Source organism: Papaver somniferum, chromosome 2 (genome assembly GCF_003573695.1).
Source record: "Papaver somniferum cultivar HN1 chromosome 2, ASM357369v1, whole genome shotgun sequence".
In the NCBI taxonomy this organism is placed as follows: Eukaryota; Viridiplantae; Streptophyta; class Magnoliopsida; order Ranunculales; family Papaveraceae; genus Papaver; species Papaver somniferum.
In genome coordinates, this window is record NC_039359.1 from 204,143,003 (window position 1) to 204,165,117 (window position 22,115).

The window sequence follows — 22,115 nt, forward strand, 5'->3', positions numbered from 1 at the left end:
CATCTGCGATGTTTACTACTGTGAAAGTGTCGTTGAATGATTATATCTTCACTTAGGATATTGATTTGAATGTTTTCTAGTAGGAGTTGAGTCCCTATCAAATCAGGGATGAATCACTTGCCGTTACCAGCGTTAAGTAAATATCTGTTTTATGTTTTTTTAATAATTACCAAACGGAAGTCAATATCTAATTGGGTCAACGATGGTCAACGTTGGTCTTTATACCAAACACAAAGGATGGACAAATGTTAGACCAAACCCAGGTTTTGGTCAAAACTTAAGTACCAAAAACCAAATAACCCTTGTTATTCCCTTAATTCTTTGTATCATATAAACCTTGAAATTATATCTCTTCACACTTATAACCTTTTGATGGTTTACAAAGTGACTATTTGTTTATCTTATATTCTTCATGCATAACAAATTTTTAATGTGCATTTATTTGGGAGTTATTCCTCCCATTTAATGTCAAACACTACTTTTCAAAATAAAACGACCATTAACTTAATCCTTTTTGTAATTAATTTTTTTCCCAAGGTTCATCATTTGCACAACTTTATTCCCCATGTATGATTCACTTTTGTTTTGGTTGATTGAGATAATTGTTGTTAGCTTTTCTCTTCTTTTGTTTTTAACATCCATGGATTCATGGTGTCATACGCCTAATTTTTCTCTCATTTATGCAGTTTAATTTCTCTTTTATTTTTTTCGTTAATTTTTTATTTTTTTATCTCGATTTTGTTTTTTCATTTGCAGTCAAATGATACTGACCTGATATATGATTGCTAGGTATTCCTTTTTATTCTTTTGTTAGGTTTATTTTTATTACCATACCATACCTTTTAATTTATATTTTCTTACACAATATTTTTTATTTTTCTCTGGACAGGGAATTGTCCAATAAGACTTTGACTTCTTCAACCAAAATTTATAGGATTTACATGGAGTAATAATAAATGACGAAGAAAATGATGATTCCATTGATTATGCCCTTAATCTTGGTCGGTAAATGGCATTTCTTAACTGTATTGTTATTGTCGTTGGAGAGTGCATACTCTTAATCGGATTAGAGTTGTGTACATGTTGGTATCAAATAAATTGAAGTTTCTTGATTATATTTGTTATTCTTCTAATTCTTTGTATCATATAAACCTTGAAATTACATCTCTTCGTACTTATAACCTTTTTATGGTTTACAAATTGAGTATTTGTTTCCCTAGATTCTTCATGCATAGTCAAATAATGATTATATGCAGTTGACACCAAGAATGGTTATTATTTTATAAGATCATATTAAATTCTTTATACATAGTTAACCATCTTGCTAAGCCTGAAATTTAGGTCTCTTATGTACTCTTAGGTCAAGGTGTAATATCAGTTCCATTTGCAAGTTTTCATATTATTGGTATTTAGACAGGGTCTTACTTTGAGGTCTCAAATGCATGTGCCTACAAAGAGCAACTCTCCTATACATGTATCATTTATCAATTCATATATTATAGGGGTAAAGTTCTTTTATTTGGATCTGTACGTAATTTTATTTAATGCGAGTCTTTTACTATTTAATAAGACTACAAGATTGTATTATTAATTTACAAGGAAAAGCATAGTTGGAATATGTTGTATGCAACTTCATCAGGTGCATCGTTTTTCACCACTACGAAATATTCAAGGACGCTTCATACTACTAATATCCAAGGGAATGTTGGAGGATTCAATGTTTTTCATTTTATCTTCTTTTCTATTTTGTAAGCTGCGCGTTTTTCATATGTTAGTTTAAACCATAAATGTATAGTCATCATTCTTTAACAAGAGGCTTCATAGTACAATGTAACGTCTCTTAAACCTAGAAAATTGTAGGGAATGATGAATGTTAATTACCATATTTATGCAAATGACATGTTTGATGGCCGTCAATTATATTAACCCAACCGATCAACCATTTTTTTTTAGCATGGGTTTGAGTATTACTAATGTATAACCATGCCAATACATTGAAAATAGTCAGCGGTTCTAAAAATTAATGTAGATATAACAGTTTTCATGGATATGAAAGAAGGGTTCGCAACTCAGATTTAACTTTTTGAATGTAGAAAAAAATTACACTTGACTGAACTGCATTTGTAATTTGGAATGTAATCGAAAATTTAATTTTATCAAACTATGAGTTTCTACGAGTTCCTGCTTGGGACTTTAGGTTTTCAATTTTGTTGATATTATTTGCAGCAATTGTGAATGGATGGTTATCTCAATTATCATAAATGAATCTTTGGAGTTCCAGTGTACACACTTACATGGATATCTTAATCACTGAAAAAAATACTCCCTGATGTATAGATATCAGTGGATACTCATCTATGGACATCCTAATCACCATATAACAAGAAATCGATCCCACAAATGTTAATAATATCGATCAAATCTTCGAGCTCAGTTTAAGAAAGATTACCACTCCCCAAAATTTCCCACGCTCATTTCATGGTAATAGCCCCGTGCCGTAACGGCACGGGTTATATCCTAGTGATGGAATACGTACAATGAATTGATATTTTATGGTATTGATATAGTTTTAGCTTAATTATAGATGGTGATGGATTGAAATTGAGTACATAACAGTGAATGGATTAGTTCTGCTATTGATATACATACCTTGTTACCATATTCAATGGACTAGGATATGACCCGTGCTGTAACGGCATGGGCTTTGTTTCAGAATGTTTGCTTCACTTGTTTGATTAGTTATATTATTGTGAATCATACTCCTTAGGAGTTAAATGTGGAATAAGACATCATTATTGTGACGATTTCACAATACTATGAATTTGTATCATGTATATTACTTTATATCATAGTTGTTAGTGTGATGGACCAGATGATCGATCTATCAACAATGAAATTGGCAATGAAATATTTTTCCACCATTTTTTTTATGTTTATGAAGTTGTAAAATGTGATGGTCCTATTTCTATACCGCCAAATTATCATTACCGTTTTTCTACCCATTGCAAACATTCGATGATGCATGTGAATGCAGTTCAGTTACTTCGATTTACTGAAATGTTTTAGTATTCGTACTTATAATTAAAGTGAATCTCCAACAATATTATTATTAATTCGGTTAGAGTGCCAATTCGTATACGTTAACCCAGAAAACTCAACTACATCTGTGTCTCCCAGTAAAGAAATCTTGTGGTTGCTCATCTTTTCTCGTCATTCGATTTTAGGATCCCTTTGTCATTGATTGAATAGTTCTATCAATTTTTCCATTTGATTTTATTAGTGTAAACTTCGAAGAAAATTAGGGAACTATGTTAGATTCTATTGGTACTGAACGACTGTTAAACTTAAAACGTGTTCCAATTATGGTAGCCTTCTTAAATTCCTATCCATCGGCGGTCAACCTATGAGGGAGGTAATGTATTTTTTGGTTCTCTTTTATATTCTTGGTGTATGACAATTTTTCAATAAACTTTCATTAACCATAAATTTTTCAAGCGATACGTGAAAATCTGATTGATACCATCAGATTTCAACCAAAGATTGTGAAGTAACAAATGAGAGGGTGTTTTGTGCCTCATGCCTAAATTTTTTGGTCATATATGCAATTTGATTTATTTTTGTTTTTATTCATTAATGTCGTATTTTGTGATAAGGATTTTGATTATTCGTTTGAAGTTAAAAGATATTCAAATATGATTGTTCTCTATTCATTTTTACTCTTATATTAGGTTTTCTAATACCCATATCATTTAATGTTTTATTTTTTTATGTTTTCCAATTTAACTTTGTCTTCTTCGGCCAAAATCAAGAAAATTTTCATGGAGTGAAAATAATTAACGAAGAACGCCCGGGTTCCATTGTTATAATTAAAGTGAATCTCCAACGATATTATTATTAATTCGGTTAGAGTGCCAATTCGTATACGTTAACCCAGAAAACTCAACTACATTTGTGTCTCCCAGTAAAGAAATCTTGTGGTTGCTCATCTTTTCCCGTCATTCGATTTTAGGCTCCCTTTGTCATTGCTTAAATAATTCTATTAATTTTTCCATTTGGTTTTATTAGTGTAACCTTCGAAGAAAATTAGGGAAGTATGTTAGATTCTATTGGTATTGAACGGCTGTTAAACCTAAAACGTGTTCCAATTATGGTAGCCTTCTTAAATTCCTATCCATCGGCGGTCAACCTATGAGGGAGGTAATGTATTTCCATGGTATTTTTTGGTCCTCTTTTATGTTCTTGGTATATGACAATTTTTCAATGAACTTTCATTAACCATAAATTTTGCAAGCGATACGTGAAAATCTGATTGATACCATCAGATTTCAACCAAAGATTGTGAAATAACACATGAGAGGGTGTTCTGTGATCATTCTATTTTAAAATCCTACATGAAGGATGTGCCCATCAAATCCTCATACGGGTATCAGTAGGCATAAGCTGGTCAATCAATGGTTCTTGATATTTTAATGCATTTTTTTTTGGGATATTTTGACTTTGGGTCACAGAAAAATGACCAAAGTTGCGTTTGGGTCACCCAAAAATATTAATTAGAGTTTGGGTCACAGGACCATTATTGACCGCCTTGACCGTTTGAGAACTCTGTTATATCCTGAAATTACTAAACTGACCTTAACAATTTCCTAGTTTTACTAACTAAACCGAACGAATCTTCACAAACCAAACGGATCTTCATCTTCAATGTCCAAAAATAAAAACCAGAGATAAAAATCCACTAATTTTAGAATACAAGACCCCAATTGAAGTTGTGCGTCGAGAAAAATGTAAGCACATCAAACCATTTTTGCTCCATGTCGAGGTTATGGGAATAACCTGATCCCAATTTGTTATGTTTAGTTTGTATAGCAACATCAATTAACATGACCAAAACTCTAGCCACTTTCTGCAACCACAACTGCTAACTTTTACATCTTCTTTGTTCTTCCTCGGATTCAAAATAAATACAAATCAAAACCCATCAACATCGACCACCACCTGAAATCATCACCAAGAGAACAACACCATCTATCTACGATCGATTTTCAAACCAAACCAATATTCAAATAGAATTCAAACCAAACCCTAATTCTTCACAGCAACAGAGTCTTCTTCTCCAAATCTTTCATTCACCATTCATTTCCCATTGTATTGTTTCTCGGATCAATCAGCAAACCCTAAACTTGAACCTATTGTTCCCCTCATTTCATCACCATAAATTCGACCTCTTTAATTTACAATCTCAACCAACTAATTGCCTTCTTTCTTGTTCACTGATTCATCATCTTTGCCCAATTCACACAGAGTGAAGCCCATCGAATCAATTACGGCAACAACAAAAAACTCACAGACGAAAAGGGGAAGAAATGGATGCTTCTCGATTTAGATTTTAGGGTTATTAAAATTGGGTCTTGGTACACATGTCAGTCACATGCAGACAGTCACTAACATTGTTAACTAAATTCAAATTAATTAAAATGATAATTATTTTAGTAACGGTCAATACGACCAACGACGGTCCTGTGACCCAAACTCTAATTAAAATTTCTTGGTGACCCAAACACAACTTTGGTCACTTTTATGTGACCCAAAGTCAAAATATCCCTTTTTTTTATCGAATATAATTCAAAACCAATCACATCCTCTAGGAATCTTAGGATCTAGGGGTGGGAAAGTATGGATCTTAAAAACGGCTTCCCTTCAGATTTCGTGTTAGAAAAACTTTTGCTTATTGTCATAATCCTAGACAATAATGATATATAAAATCTCTAAGTTATGCCTGCACCGTATGAAGAGATGTAATTTCAAGGTTCATATAATATAAAGAAAAAGAAAATTAATCAGGAATCCTCAATCCATTTGATACCAACATGTACATGACATAGTCCAAATAAGAGACCGAAACTCTCCAGCAGAAGTAGCAATACAATTAAAAAAATATTTAAAAATTCTAAGGGCAATAACAATGGAACCGGGGCTTTCTTCGTTAATTATTTTCACTCCATGAAAATCTTCTTGTTTTTGGCCGAAGAAGTCAAAGTTAAATTGGACAACATAAAAAAATAAAAGATTAAATGATATGGGTATTAGAAAACCTAATAGAAGAGTAAAAATGAATAGAGAACAATCATATTTGAATATCTTTTAACTTCAAACGAAGAAACAAAATCCTTATCACAAAATACGACATTAATGAATAAAAACAAAAAAAATCAAATTGCATATACGGCCAAAAAAATTAGGCATGAGGCACCACCATTCTTTTATATGCTAAAAATGTAGATTTTGATTATGAAAGGGATTAAGTTAAAAGGGAATTTAATTTTGAATAAAAGAAATGGTTTCACATTAAATGGGAAAAGTAGCTCCCAAATAAATTACATTAAGAGGGTGGAGAGGAAATTCAAAAACTTTTTAAATATGTGGCACAATCTAGATCACTGTTTGGATGATAAAAATGTAAATTGAAAATATTAAATCTGAGGCTCAATCTCAACCTTTCTTTATGTGATAAAAATGTAGAATGAAAAACTTAAATCTAGAGCGTCCTTTATGTATCCCAAATGTAAATAATCGTCCATATGAAAAAACACCATTGTCCTTATAATATAGATTGTTTTCATGGGAAATCGCGTGATTGATTCCTAGTAATACCAAGTTGATGACTCTAGACAAAACGAGGGAGAAGGGAGAAAATTTGTTAATCCTATTTTTATTTTTTGTTGAAACATCAATTTTATTCAATTAAATCTATTTTTAATTTTAAAAAGATGACTAGGATGGATACAAATCTTTTTGGTGAACCTTTGAAACAAGAGGTTGGGAAAGAGAATCTACCTAAAAGTATGCCATGTCACCTACTTGATAGTTAAAGAGGTTAGAGTTGGAGAAGCTCTTATCGCCTCATTCTGCCCACACTGAGTATAAAAATAAATACATTGAAGACGCATGAAGTGTCAACGTGGCCTTATATTCAGGCAATTCTTGTTAGTCTGTTACCCACATATTTTGCTTGTTTTAGCAAAATGACATCACCATTTCTTAATCTCCTGAAACACGTTTTCCTCCGGACTTGATTTATATCTAAGATTCTTACAACTTTCTTCGGTTTTCTTATAAACGATGGTTATGCCGTTAATCATGAAGTTTTACTCTCTGGTAAGCAGTAGTGCAACTCTAGCTCTATATGGAAGCCTTTTTTTACAAACCCTTTTCTCTTTTCCCAAACTCCATATCTTAACATCTGCAATTTTCATTCTAATCCTCACTAAACTACTATACAACTTATCGAGAAGGAATCAAGTTTATCTCATAGACTTCGCTTGTTACCAGCCACCGTCTTATTTACGTGCATCTGTTGCTTCCAACGTTGAACACATTGCAGAAAATGAAACCATGGATGACAAAAGCAGGGAATTCGCATCGAAATTATTTCTCCGGTCATGTGTAGGGAGCAGTTCTTGTTTTCCTAGTGTGTTGCACTACATTGTCCCTGAACCGACCTTACAAGCTTCTCGTGAAGAGGTGGAAGACATTCTTTTTTCTTTAGTCGAAGATCTGTTCCGTAAAACCAACATCATGAACCCCAAAGACATTGACATCCTCATTGTGAATTGTAGTTTGTTTTACCCAACCCCTTCCATTTCCTCCATGATCATTAATAAATTCCAGTTTCGAAGCAATATCAGCAGTTATAACCTCTCTGGAATGGGTTGCAGTGCCGGGCTTGTCTCTGTTAGTTTAGCCAAAGACCTTCTAAAAGTCCATAAGAACTCGTTAGCTCTCATTCTGTCGTTGGAATCTATATCTAATAATTCATATTTGGGTAAAAACAGATCAATGCTTTTGACTAACAGTCTATTCCGAATGGGAGGGGCTGCAGTTCTCTTATCCAACAGGCATCAAGATCGAAAATTCGCAAAGTATTCACTCCAGCATATCATCCGGACGACTATGGCCTATGACGATTAGTCGTACCAGTCGGTATTTCAAGAACCAGATGAAGATGAACTCATTGGTGTCTCATTGGCGAGGGAAATCACAAGCGTAGCTGGAAAAGCGTTGACAACTAACATCACTAGATTGGGTCCTCTTGTGTTGCCTTATTCTGAACAACTCAATTTCGGGTTAGCATACATATGGCATAAAATTTGGCCTCCAGCAAAACGGAACAAAAATATCTATGTGCCTAATTTTAGAAAGGCTTTTATACATTTTTGTATACATGCTGGAGGACGAGCAGTGATTGATGTTGTCCAGAAGAGCCTTTGCTTAACTAAGGAAGACAGTGAAGCATCGAGGATGACATTGTTTAGATATGGAAATACTTCGTCTTCATCAGTATGGTACGAGCTGTGTTATATTGAAGCTAAAGGAAGGATGAAGACGGGAGATAGCGTTTGGCAAATTGCATTTGGTAGCGGATTTAAATGTAACAGTGCCGTATGGAAATGTATCTCAGAGATTAATCCAACAGTTAAAAGTGCGTGGTCTGATCGAATTCATAAGTACCCTGTGGAGGTGCCTGAAGTATTCGACTGTTAGGAACCATTTTTAATTGAATGTGGATTTTGGTTTCTTTGGTTCTATTTTATGCATTTAAGGTTTTTGTTTTTCTATTTTCTGTTGTTTGTTTTTTTTTCCTCGGGAACCAACCAAATGATACAAAACAAAGTTACATCCGAGCATACTATCTCCACATTATCTTCGATGACAATGCTCTTCAGCAGGAACGGAGCCAGGATTCGAGAAATGGGTGGGCAAGTTACCAATCAACACATATTTTAGGGGGTGCAAAAGGGTTAAAATGACTAAAAATGGGATAAAACAGTTCCAATGAGCTTACATTCGAGGGGTGCAATTGCACACCCTCCTCTCCATGTGGCTCCGCCCCTGCTCTTCAGGTCCTCTGTATAGGAGGAGCTCAGCTGGGAACAATTTCATAAACCTCCACAACCATAACTTGTAAAGAAGGTTGCATTAGCTTCTCTAGTGTGAGGAAGGTCTGAAAATAATCAATTTGAACTCCAAGTCTGCAACTAGTAGTCAATAGACTCCATGCCTGGCAAACAAGCCGCAAAACAGCATGTGTGAGTGTTACAACCATCTTTTTTTCCCTGGCTCGGTCAACATGTGTTGACTAGAATGATTTGTCTTTCTTACCAAAACAACAAATTTCCTTTTTCTTCATATGAATTGGGGTAGCAGATGTGCAAGTCCCGTAGCTCAGTTGGTTAGAGCGTTGGTCTTATGAGCCGAAGGTCGCGGGTTCGAGCCCCGCCGGGACTAAGATCTTTCCTGTTTAGTTAGCTTTTTTATTCTTGTTTTGCTTAGCTTTTAGAGCGATCAAAAAATTCCTTTTTTTTTTGTTCTTTTTTCTTTTCTGGATTACAAGAAACCAGCTCTAAATTCTAATCAGGAACTCCGAACTATCAGACCATTAAGTCCAACAGTCTTGTAGTTGTAGATCCGAGGTGTTCAGTATGGTAGGCATACTCATGAAATCTCCATGAGTATTATATTCAGGTATTTCTTGTTAGTTTGTTAGCCACACATTAAGACCCCCATGAATTCTAGCTCAACACATTATCCACACACTCATATATCCATGCTTATGCATTTGCTATTCGTGAACCTAAATTTCACTACAATGATGATGTTTCTCAAAATGATGTCGATGTTCATCGTGGAACTCTTCTATCTACTGAGAACTTGTACTGCTGAAGCTGTTGATGAAAACCTTGTACAAACCTTTTTTTCCTTATCCAAATTCCATATCTTAATAGCTACAATGTTTCTTCTAATCCTTACTAAACAATTCTACAATTTATCGACATCGAATAAAGTTTATCTCATAGACTTCTCTTGTTACCAGCCGCCCACTTGGTTACGTGCACCTGTCTGTTCCAACCTTGAACACTTCGAACAAGGTAAATATTTCAACAAGGAAAGCATGGATTTCGTGACGAAACTACTTCTCCGGTCAGGTATAGGAAGCAGTACGCATTTTCCTAGAGTGATGAGCAACATCCCCCCGGAACCATGCCTGGAAGATTCTTTGCAAGAGGTTAAGGACATCGTTTTTACATCGGTTGAAGATCTATTCCATAAAACCAACATTACAAACCCAAAAATCATCGATATTCTTATAGTGAATTGTAGTATGTTTAACCCTACTCCTTCCATTTCCTCTATGATCATCAACAAGTTTCAACTGCGAAGTAATATCAGTAGTTATACCCTCTCTGGAATGGGTTGCAGCGCCGGCCTTGTCTCTATTAGTTTAGCCAAAGACCTTCTGAAAGTCCATAAGAACTCATTAGTTCTCATCCTGTCGTTTGAAATACTGACAAATAGTGGGTATTTTGGTAGAAAGAAGTCAATGCTTTTGTCTAACACGCTTTTTCGAATGGGAGGGGCTGCTATACTCTTATCAAACAAGAGCCAAGACCGAAAAATTGCAAAGTATACGCTCCAGCATATCATCCGGACAACCATGGCCTATGACGATCAACCATACCGTGCGGTGCATCTAGGACCAGATGAAGATGGACTTATTGGTGTCTCATTGTCGAAGGATATCACAAAGGTGGCAGTAAAAGCATTAACGACCAACATTACTTCATTGGGTCCTCGTGTGTTGCCTTATTCAGAACAACTCAGATATGGCTTAACATACACAAGGCATAAAATTTGCCCCCCAGCCAAAACTGATGGTAGTATTCCTGTGCCTAATTTTAAGAAGGCTTTCGAACATTTTTGTATACATGCTGGAGGAAGAGCAGTGATCAATGTTGTTCAGAAGAGCCTTAGCTTGACTGACGAAGACACTGAAACGTCGAGGATGACATTGTATAGATATGGAAACACTTCAGCGTCATCAGTATGGTATGAGCTTTGTTACATAGAAGCTAAAGGGAGGATGAAGGTAGGAGATAGGGTTTGGCAAATAGCGTTTGGTAGTGGATTTAAATGCAACAGCGCCGTATGGAAATGCACGTCAAAGATTGATGCAACGGTTAAAAATGCATGGTCTGATCGAATTGGTAGGTATCCTGTGGAGGTGCCTGAAGTATTCGATTATTAAGAACTACTGATTTGGTTATTATGTATCACTTAATCAGTACCCAATTGCCTAATATTACGAAAATACATGGATTTCAAATTCTGGTTCTTTTTCAAACAATTTCTACACCTATCAGACAGGTCCAGAATAGATATTGACCAATAAATGTATGATGTGAAGTCTATCAAACCATAAAAACCGTAATCAACTTGCTAATTAGGATTAGTTAAGTGCCTTGGGTTTCTGAACGTGTGTGAAGAATAACAAGGCAATAGGTCTCACAGTAAAGAAAAGGAAAGGATCATTTCCAACTCTCAAATTGAAACTGACAACATCGGTGAGATAAAACCTTCTAATTTTATAGATGCAGAGGCTAATAAGCACCACAATCAAAATTTGTTTTTGATATGTATGAAATCATTAATTACGGAATACTGGTCAACACCATTTATCCTGGAACTGATCTTCTCCTTGATAAAGTAAACAAAGCTCCCAAGGACTATTACAAAACTGAATCTACAGATAACCTACAGTATCGAAACACAGGAAATACCTATTGAAATACAAAATAAGACATTTCCATGTCGTCCAATTTGCTTTTTATTACCTGGACTTGGGAGATGACTGCAGACTCGACCTGCCGTCCAGTCTTCTTCCTGTCCCTGGAAAGGCTCCTTGTGTACGAATGTGGCCCTGACTTCTCCTTTTGCTGAAAATAACAGCATATAGCTAATATAAGTGGTGTTTAGTGTAAGGAACAACAACGATCTTTGTAAATGATTCTAGACAATAACAAAACCATAAGTGCAAAGTATAGGAGACTCAACCTAACAAACAGAAGTCCTGCTGTGAGTACCATCCCTCCTACCGCCCATGAAACTCTTTCATTAATTGGCATCTGTCTAACCCACTGCTGAAAGTCTTGAAATGATCCTAGTTTCTGAGCTCTCCTAGGCACGCCAGGTCTTGAAGTCTTCCATGAATTAGCAGGTCTTGAAGTCTTCCATGAATCAGCGATTGAATCTAGACTAGCCTTCCCACCATAACAAGATGGTTCAATCCCAGCACCATAGTTATCTTCCGAAGATTTAATAGCAAAACCAGCAATTTTGCAGAGTTCTGTCCCATTAGAAGCCCATTCAGATACTCTGCCACAAACAAAGTCGTTTAAGCCACACGGCGACAGTACCTGACATCACAAACTACAGTTAATAAAAATAACTAATTATCAAATTTCAAAGCATCGGTTTAAGTTATATAAGGCTTTACAATGATGAGGATCCATAGTTGGGTAATCTGTATAACCTAAGTTAAGGCCGATACTGACAACCTATCTGATGTCTGGACTTCGAATTAGTTTCATTCGACTAACTCTAAAATGCAGGCACAGACGCACAGCAGTTACAGGATGTAGTTTGGTGGTGCTTACTACATACGAACTAGGTAAGGTTTAGGAGTTGAGGTATCCAATTTGGAACTAAAAAGCACCATCACTTTGCCAGATGTAGAACACAAATCTTCTTCATTATACATCTAGTAATAAATGTAGTGATAAAGAATATCCTCACCTGGGTCTTTACATCTTCAGAGAAGTACGCACCAGCGCAAGCTTCAAAGACCCTATCGCAAAAAGAAGCACATATAAGAGGGGGTCCTGGCTGAACACCAACACGTGGATCACAGATAGAACATTCCAACAGCTCCCACAGCTGTAAGCACTCCTGGCTGGCTTCTCCAGCAGAAGCCAACCTTCTAATAGTTAGCAAAGCTGGATGTGTCTGGGCTACATCACAGCAAGTTCTTTTACGAAAAACCCTGCAAAGAGTTAAATCCTTGGGTCCCTTGGTTACTTTACTAGGAGGTTTCCCTTCAGAAGAGAATGGAGCAAAGCGACCACCCTGGGAAATGCACACTCCATTATGTTTGCCTGCAGTACAACAAAATCAGCAAAAATCCCCACGTAAAATTAACCTTGTTTCTAAAAACACATGCGTAATGCAATAAGCATCAAAGTAATAGCAGCTTATGCCATGAAATGTACATAGTCTTTCTCCAGGATTAAACAGTTTTTCTATGAAGACTAGCTTAAATTCGAAATCCGAAGTAAAGCTCCAGAAATGACACATGTAAACATCGAACATGGAATTTTTGATTTAGCAATCTTGCTAAATGAATTATTACAACCAACTTTATTAACAAAACTCCCAGAAGATTTTTATATCAATCAACACAAAAGTCTCACATGGGCTCCTGACTACCAACTATATAGTAACACAACCTCATTTTCTGTAGTTTATATGCATTCAAATCTTACCCATTGTGTGTATTATACGTGAACATACATTCATTTACTAAGACAGCAAAGACTGGTCGCGGCTGCATCTCATTTATATAATATCCCATTATACCCACAACATCATTAACAAATACAAAATTAGGGCTCTAGCTAATGCCTATAAAGTTAAAACATTCATAGATAAAATCATACAGTAGATGTGATTTGAGCTTACAAATTAGGTGCATCTTCCCTAATCAAATCAAACTAACAAAGAGCCATACTATTTAGGGTTTGTTGAATTCTATAACAAGGATCATGCCCTTAATTAGGTAAGTGGACTTACCAGCTGCTGAGAAAATGATTAGGTTAAAGAAGAGCAACAACAATGGAGTCCTCCCCGTACTCATCATTTCATATCTGTGTCGATCGCTTTGGTGTTTGATCTTCCTCTTCTTCTCTATTCTTCCTGAAATCTAAAACACGACCTGATTTAAGTCAGTGAGACTGACTCACTATACTCATTCAACCGTTGATATGTTTCCACGTGTATAAAAATATTGGCTCACACCGTGGGTGCTGAGGCCAAACAAGTCTCAGACCAAATTAGGGCTGTCGATGCGTCTAATTCCTTTCGAGTACCACCGGACCGGAACCGGGCTGGTCTATCAAAGTCGGGTTTGGGTCGCAATGACTCCATGTCCGCATCATAAATGGATGGGCCCGGAATTGGAACTGGTGAAAATTTTGGCCCATTGTCACTGAAATCCAAAGGTTTGAGTCAAACCTTACGGAAGGACAAGGTATAAGTCAAATCTTGTTGACGGACCGAGTGAAAGCGGGCAACCCTGTTTGACCCTGAATCGTACTTAAAGTACAATTTAATCCTTTAAGTCGTTAACTTAACCAGAGGTTTAATAGGTAAAGTAAATAACCCAAACCCATAAATCATAATCGGGCATTTCTAACTCTTTTCTTCCTCTTTTATACTTCAATCTCTTTCTGTTCTTTCAAGTTCTCCCTTCTTTCCTTTAGTCTTCTCCGGTGGTGAAAAAAAGTAATAGAAGGATCGAGCCTGATGGAGGGGAATCCGCCAGGTAATCTAAAATCACTATTCTTCTTTCACTTGTTTTTAGGTTGCTATTAAGCTTGTGTATTGTCTTCTCAATGACTCCATGTTCGGATCATAAATGGATGGGCCCAGAATTGGAACTGGTAAAAAATTTGGGTATCTACAGGTATCTGAAAAATAAATTAATAAGGAATAAGTATATGTTCAAAAGTGGGAGTGGTGGGGGACTTCTTCTGATTCCGAAACAAATTCAAAAAAGTTAGCTAACAATTGGCAATCATCTAAATAGAGTTGCTAAACCAACTAGTTTTGTTATTTTTATATAGTATATAAGATTGAACGTTCTTCGTGTTGCCCCAAGCATATGATGGGAACTTGCTCGCTTTTCAACCAATTTAATGCTTCAAACACGATTATCTGACAATATGATTAGAATCCTTATCATAACGATATGGTTAGAATCCTTATCATAAAAAGCATTACGATGATCTAACAGGCAATCTTTAGAAAGATTCTCATTAGAAAGACAATAGTAAGTCACGACAATATTCAGGCTAGAGTGGTTGTTGTTGTTGTCATTCATATAACTAAAAGAATCAATTAGTAAGATTAACTGCCATTCTAGAAGTGGTTAAATTATTAAGTTGTTTGCACTGAAAAATGTGAAAACTGTTAGAGGAATGCTCGGTCGAACTCGCATGCGTTGCTATCTCAAGCAAGTTTGTCAATGTTAGTGATCAAAACTATAAGTCTTGATTTCTAGCCTATTTATAGATGTCTCAGACTAGGACATGGTTTGTGTAGTTGAGCTTAAACTTCACGGCGTTTATCACTTGAAGACGAAGAACTACTAAGGAGAGCTTGTGGAACTTCATTGACAAAAGGTATGTGGAGATTTAAACTCATTTATCACTTGGAAAGTCTATTTCTACTTTATCTCCTATATTGAGACACAAGTCATATTATGATATAGTTTTTTATATACACATTTGAGCTTTCGAGCTGAATATATCTCGCTTACATATTTGTCGAAATATGTGTTGGTAAGCTTTCGCTTTGACCAAGTTCATCTTATATCATGAGAAAATTGCCGAGTAACATCTTACATGGTTTATGTGATACAACCATTTGGTGTAAGACTTGGAATGTTTCGGTAATGATTATTTCAATATCTTGAAAATTTCTTTCATGCTAATAGTGTGTGAAAACGGCTATTATCATTATAGAAGAATGTTTCAATGATTGAAATAAAGAGTTTAGAATCTTGTAACCATCTTTGGATATAAGCATAGTGTGTTCGCACATTAGTGTATAAGTCCAAAATCGGGAACCTAAAGTATGCATACTTGTGTGTATACAAAAAGGTTGTAGGAGACTGGGTAAGTATGCGTAACCGTACGCACACTGGCGGAAGTTCACGTCCGTGAATTTCTGTTGAGTTTGAAAACCAAAACCAAACTCATCTGGTTACCTAAAGTACGCGTACCCGTACGCATACTAACGTAAAGTTCACGTCCGTGAATTTCTACTGAGTTTAAAAACTAAAACAAACTCAAATCTGGTTACTTAAGTACGCATACCCCTACGCATATTTAAGTAGGTTACTTTCTAAAATCGGTTGTACATGAACCTAAACATTTATCAATAAGGAATGTAATCTTTGCAAATCGTGGCTATAATGTTCATGTATTGATTCGAGTGAATCAAACCGATTTTGCTTCAATTGTGTTCTTGTATAATTATATGAGAATATAGAAATTGAACAACTCTTTAACTAGTTTCATTTGAGTCATTTGAACTAGTTATGGTTAAGATGAATAAGGTTGATATGGGAGTGATCATATGGATAACCTCGGTTAACTATTTGTGAACTAACATGGTGTACACGTTTGGGTACGGTTACATAAACCTAAATGAGGGTACATTTCATTTGTGTGTAACAAGCTAAGTTTGATCTAACGGTTGAAAGATATTAGCTTGGTTGAATCAGGTTTTTCATCTAACAGTGATTATTGAATGCTTTGTTACCAAGGTAACTTGGATTGCAAACCTGATTTGAAAACTATATAAAGGAGAACTCTAGCAACTGGGAAACCTAATCCCCACACCTCATGTGTGTTACTAGTTGCATAACTAGAGTCGATTCTACTTTAACCTTAGGTTTCTTCTCGAGACCCTGTAGGTTAACGACTTGAAGACTTCATTGGAATTTTGAAACCAGGCCCAACTATTCTCTTTGTAGTTGCATGATCTAATCTTGTTGTTTCTATCGTGATTGAGTACAATTGTAAAATTGGCTTGAGATTTATATCTCCGATAGGAAAGATAGAAAAGTATTCACAAACACCTTCGTCTCATCGTTTGTGATTCCACAATAACTTGTTTCGCTAGTCGATTAAGTTTATTGTGAGGTGATTGATAATACTAGGCTGTTCTTCGGGAATATAAGTCCGGTTAATCAATTGGTTCCTGTTCACCTTGATTTATCAAAAGACGGAACAAAAACTCTTGGGTATTTTTTGTGGGAGACAGATTTATTCAATCCTATAGACTTTTATGTGTGAGACATATTTTTTTATCAAGTCTTCGACTTTGGGTCGTAGCAACTCTTAGTTGTGGGTGAGATCAGCTAAGGGAATCAAGTGTGTAGTATCTTGCTGGGATCAGATACGTAAGGAGCGCAACTGTACCTTGAATCAGTGTGAGATTGATTAGGTTTCAAATACAGTCTAGTCCGAAGTTAATTGGTAGTAGGCTAGTGTCTGTAGCGTCTTAATAAAGTGTGGTGTTCAAACTGGACTATGTCCCGGGGTTTTTCTGCATTTGCGGTTTCCTCGTTAACAAAATTCTGGTGTCTGTGTTTTTTATTTTTCGCATTATATTTTGTTATATAATTGAAATATCACAGATTTTGCATTAAGATCAATCAATTATAATATCCAACTTTTGGTTGTTGATTTACATTGATTCACACTTGAACATTGGTCTTTGTTACCATTCAAGTAATTCCTCTTATATTCAATCGGGCTCGCAGATTTCTATTTGTTGATTGCGGATTGAATTAAGAGTTAGAGATATTAAACTCTTTGATATACTTTATTCTTGATTGAGTCTGACTGTCTAGTTGATTCTCTAGAAAGTGTATTGGAGTAAGTCCTCTCAGATTGCAAAACGAATTGTTGGGTGTGGTTGTTAGACCCCCGTATTTTCAAAAACATTTTTCCTTCTAAATACACCAAGCAGTGGTGAAAATGGAGCACCGTTGATCCATGTTTTGACTCCTCATAGGACAATTTTATACAAATCCTGGATAATGGAAGCTGATTTTACATCCTGCAAGACTGCATAACCAAAAGGACTAGCAGCCCAGATATCTCTAAAAAAAATTACAATGAAGAGTTTAGTGTTTTATTGACTCATGGATGTTGGAATCACCTATGTTGCAAAAGATATTTTGATTGGGTAAAAATTTAGAAAACCCAACCTTTGTAGGAACTGTGTTTTCATAACAATTTCACATGAAAGTTAAATTTTAGGAAGGAATGGAGAGTTCCAGATAGGATTTCCAGAGATACTAGGGTTTGGGAACTCATCAGCAAGAAGTTTATAAGCAGATTTAACAGAGAAGGTTCCAAATTTGCTAAAAGTCCAAATGATTATATCCTCTCCTGAAATTGGTTTTCAAATTTTGAAGACATGTTGCCTATTTGAACTGGTAAAAGAAAGCTTGTACTAATCTTGGGTCCAAGTTTTAGCATCTTGGTTGATGAAGCTAGTAAAAGTGAGATTAGGATTATGATAGGAGTTTCGTAGCGGAAGATTAATATTAGTAACCCAGTTGTTTATGAATGCAGTAGCGTTATACTCGTTTCTGATTTCCCAAAAGGTATTTTGAGAGATTATTTCAAAACCTTTACAAATACTAGTCCAAACCCGGTTAGTATTATTGATTTTCTTGTGATAAAGAGGATGACAATCTCTGAAATATTTACATTCCAATATTTTCACCTAGAGATCTCCGGGAGAGTGAATCATTCTCCGAGCGGTTTTGGATAGCATTACAAGGTTAACCTTGATCATATTTCTATAACCAAGACCACTTTCATTTTGTGGGAACAAACATTTTCCATTTTTTCAAATAAACACCACCTTGAGATTTGTTACCCGACCAAAATCCTTTTGAGCATTTTCCATTTGGTTAATGGTGTTGTCCGGCAATAGAAAGGAATTCATATAGAAGGTAGGGGAAGATTTGAGAATATGTTTGACCAAGATAGATCTCCCAGACTGCGAAAAATACTTACCTTTCCCTTTTGTTACTTTTTTGTCAAAATAGTCGCTAAGTTTAGCAAATTAGATCTCTTGAGAAACAGGAAAATGCCTAGATATTTATCATCGAGTTCCACCTTTTCTATGTTCATTGATCTAATAAGACTGACGTAATGATTAAATTATTATATTTTAAAATCGTTATTCTTTTATTAATATCATAATTGATAAGAAAAGTGAAAAATAATTAAACATCTAAAGCCAAAATTAGGAAAATCCTTTATATTTTGACCAAATGCACCAAAAAAAGGGTAATTATTCGGGTACCCGACGAGTAATATCTATTAAGACCCGAAATATTATTAGTTCCAACTGGTTCTACCCACCGGATATCAAATTTGCTAACGGGTCCAATTATAAGACCGCAAACCGGACATGAACCAACCGGGTTCGGTTTGGTTTCGTGTAATTGGGAATCCTTTGACAATCATGTATGCCCGTACTCTGAAACATCTCAAATTCCAGATCCTAAAATTTTCGCCACTTATTCTCTGAAGATTTTCTCTGCTAAGAAATCTTCCTCAGTGGTAAGGTTTTAATTGTCTAGAATGGTGCGTCTCAAGAATAGGTATCAAAGAAAAAGAAATCATATTTAAACCTTTTCAAAGACCTTGGTTCAAGTGTTTTGGTTTACTTTACTTCACGCAAATAAAATATTATATTAATACATTTGATCAAACTCATATATCTATCGGTTAACAATAAGATGAACCAGTCTTTTGAAGATTCCAAACTTATAAATAAACTTTGTCAGCTTTTCAGCAGGTTTAATTTTTTTTCATACAAAATGCATGCCATTTATTAAAGTATCTGATACAGGATGTCTGTTCTGACTCCTACTCTTAGAATTTGTTGATATCCATATAATCAAAACAAATTTGTACTTTTCCATTCTTTTTTATATCCAGTCTGGATATTGGACTTTTTTTTATGAACCTGGCATCTTCTTAGCGTTTTATCTATTTTCAATTGGATTTCACTTATGCAATTGCGTGCCATCTTTCTTCGGTTTTGAATAAAAAGCTTAGAGTTTGGTCCTACTTCCAATTTGTGTCAAGAAATCTTCGGCTTTATCGCATATCCTCTACGCTTTATGCAAACATTCCCACCTTGTTCAGCAGATGTTTGTTAGAGCATTGCTTGGTCAAACTCGCATGCGTTGCTATCTCAAGCATGTTTGTCAATGTTAGTGATCAAAACTATAAGCCTTGATTTCTAGTCTATTATAGCTAAGTCTCGGACTAGGATAGAAAGTGTAGTTGAGCTCAAGGACTTCATGGAGGTTCATCATACAAGTAGAAGAACTGCTCAAGGAACCGGTGGAACTTCTCGAAAAAAGGTATGTGAAGACTTGAACTTATCTATCACTCAAAAGTCTATCTACTCTATCTCCTACTCTTTGAGACAAGAAGTCGTATGCTATATATATAGACTTTGATTATACACATTTGGTATTTCGAGCCGAGTATACCTTGCCTATATATATATCTCGAAATATGAGTTGGTAAGCTTTTCGCTTTAACCAAGTTTATCTTTACCATGTGACGAAAGTCATGATATGTTTCAATCATCTTGAAAATTTCTTTGACGAGAAATGGTATAATAACTATATAACGTCCTCTAAGAATGTTTCAATGATTGAAATGAGAGTTTAGATTACATAACCAATGGTGGACATGAGCATTTTTGTGGAAACACATTTATTTATAAGTCATATTCCTTGAACCAAAGTTTGCGAACTTTGTTGATCAAGAGAACCAGAAGAATGGCGTGAGCCAAGTCCGCGAACTCAGTCCGCGAACTGTCGAAGTTCTCAAATCAGAGAATTTCTGCTGGAGTTGACAAACTATTTGCGTGAAACTAAGTCCGCGAACTCAGTACGCGAACCTAGTCCGCGAACTCAGTACGCGAACCTAGTCCGCGAACCGACGAAGTTTTCATACCCGAAAATTTCTGCTGGAGTTTGTAAACTCTGCCCGGTAACTTAAGTCCGTGAACCTAGTCTGCGAACTTGAGAAGGTTATATATCTGAAGATGATTTCTGAACTTAAACTTAAAAAGACTAAGGAATGTAGTTCGCAAACCGTGTCTATAAAAGTTCATGAACCGATTCAAGTGAATCAAATCATCTTTGCTTCAATTGTGTCTTGTGTAGTACATGAGATTTCCTTGCAATTGAACAACTCTCTAACTAGTTCATCTTGAAGTCATTTGAACTAGTTATGGTGAAGAAGAACATGGTTGATATGAAATGCTCATATGGCTAACCATTTGGTTAACTATCATTGAACCAACAAGTGCATACGTTTGGATACGGTTAACAAACCTAGAAGCATGCATTGTTAAGTGTGTGTAACAATATAAGTTTTCGATCTAACGGTTGAGAAATATTAGCTTGAATCTAAATCAGGTTTTCATCTAACGGTGGATATTGATTGCTTTGTTACCAAGGTAAGTAAATTGCAAACCCTGATTTAAAAGACTATATAAGGGGAACTCTAGTATCTGTGCAAAACTAATCCCCACACCTCACATGTGATACTAGTTTGCATACTAGATTCGGTTCTCCTTTAACCTTTGGTTTTATTCTTCTAAAATCAGGTTAACGACTTAAAGACTTCATTGGGATTGTGAAGCCAGAACGATACTACTTTTATCGTAGTTGTGTAATCTGATCTTGCATCTTCTATCGTACGAGTACAATCAGATTGATTGGATTGAGATTGATATCTCCGATAGGCAAGATATAAAAAGTAATCACAAACATCTTCGTCTCATTGTTTGTGATTCCGCAACATCTTTTTTCGCTACCATACGATTAAGATTGTTGTGAGGTGATTGATAACTCTAGGATGTTCTTCGGGAATATAAGACCGGATTATTAATTGGTTCATGTTCACCTTAATTATTATCAAAGACAGAACAAAACCTTTTAGGGTTTATCTGTGGGAGACAGATTGATCCTTTGATAGACTTGTCTGTGTGAGACATATTTGTTTATGTCAAGTCTTCGACTTTGGGTTGTAGCAACTCTTAGTTGTGGGTGATATCATCTAAGGGAATCAAGTGCGCAATATCCTGTTGGGATCAGAGGCGTAGGGAGTACAACTGTACCTTGGATCAGTGGGAGACTGATTGGGGTTCAACCACAGTCCAGTCCGAAGTTAGCTTGGAGTAGGCTAGTGTCATTAGCGGCTTAATACAATGTTTGTTAAATCTGGATTATGTCCCGGGGTTTTTCTTCATTTGCGGTTTCCTCGTTAACAAAATTTCTGGTGTCTGTATTATTTCTATTTCTGCATTATATTTGTTTATATAAGTGAAATCATACAGGTTGTGCGTTTGAATCAATCAATTGGAAATCCGACCCTTGGTTG

At 35.6% G+C, this 22,115-nt stretch overlaps 2 protein-coding genes, 1 non-coding gene and 1 pseudogene across 3 annotated transcripts; 3 read left to right on the plus strand and 1 right to left on the minus strand.

Moving 5' to 3' along the window:
* Nucleotides 1–7,119: 7,119 nt before the first annotated feature.
* On the plus strand, nucleotides 7,120–8,541 carry LOC113352609 (annotated as a pseudogene).
* Nucleotides 8,542–9,211: 670 nt separating this feature from the next.
* TRNAI-UAU lies at nucleotides 9,212–9,285 on the plus strand. The gene has a single exon. It is a non-coding gene; the product is annotated as a tRNA-Ile (tRNA).
* Nucleotides 9,286–9,612: 327 nt separating this feature from the next.
* Nucleotides 9,613–11,606, plus strand: LOC113350293 (3-ketoacyl-CoA synthase 7-like). The gene has a single exon (XM_026594414.1). The coding sequence runs from the start codon at nucleotides 9,647–9,649 to the stop codon at nucleotides 11,081–11,083; it is 1,437 nt and encodes a 478-aa protein (XP_026450199.1). The 5' UTR covers nucleotides 9,613–9,646; the 3' UTR covers nucleotides 11,084–11,606.
* On the minus strand, nucleotides 11,458–13,829 carry LOC113350294. The gene is made up of 4 exons (XM_026594415.1): nucleotides 13,684–13,829; nucleotides 12,631–12,989; nucleotides 11,890–12,251; nucleotides 11,458–11,771 (listed from the first exon to the last, which is right to left on the minus strand). Exons 1-4 carry the CDS (start codon nucleotides 13,748–13,750, stop codon nucleotides 11,666–11,668), a joined length of 894 nt encoding a protein of 297 aa, XP_026450200.1. The 5' UTR covers nucleotides 13,751–13,829; the 3' UTR covers nucleotides 11,458–11,665.
* Nucleotides 13,830–22,115: the final 8,286 nt, after the last annotated feature.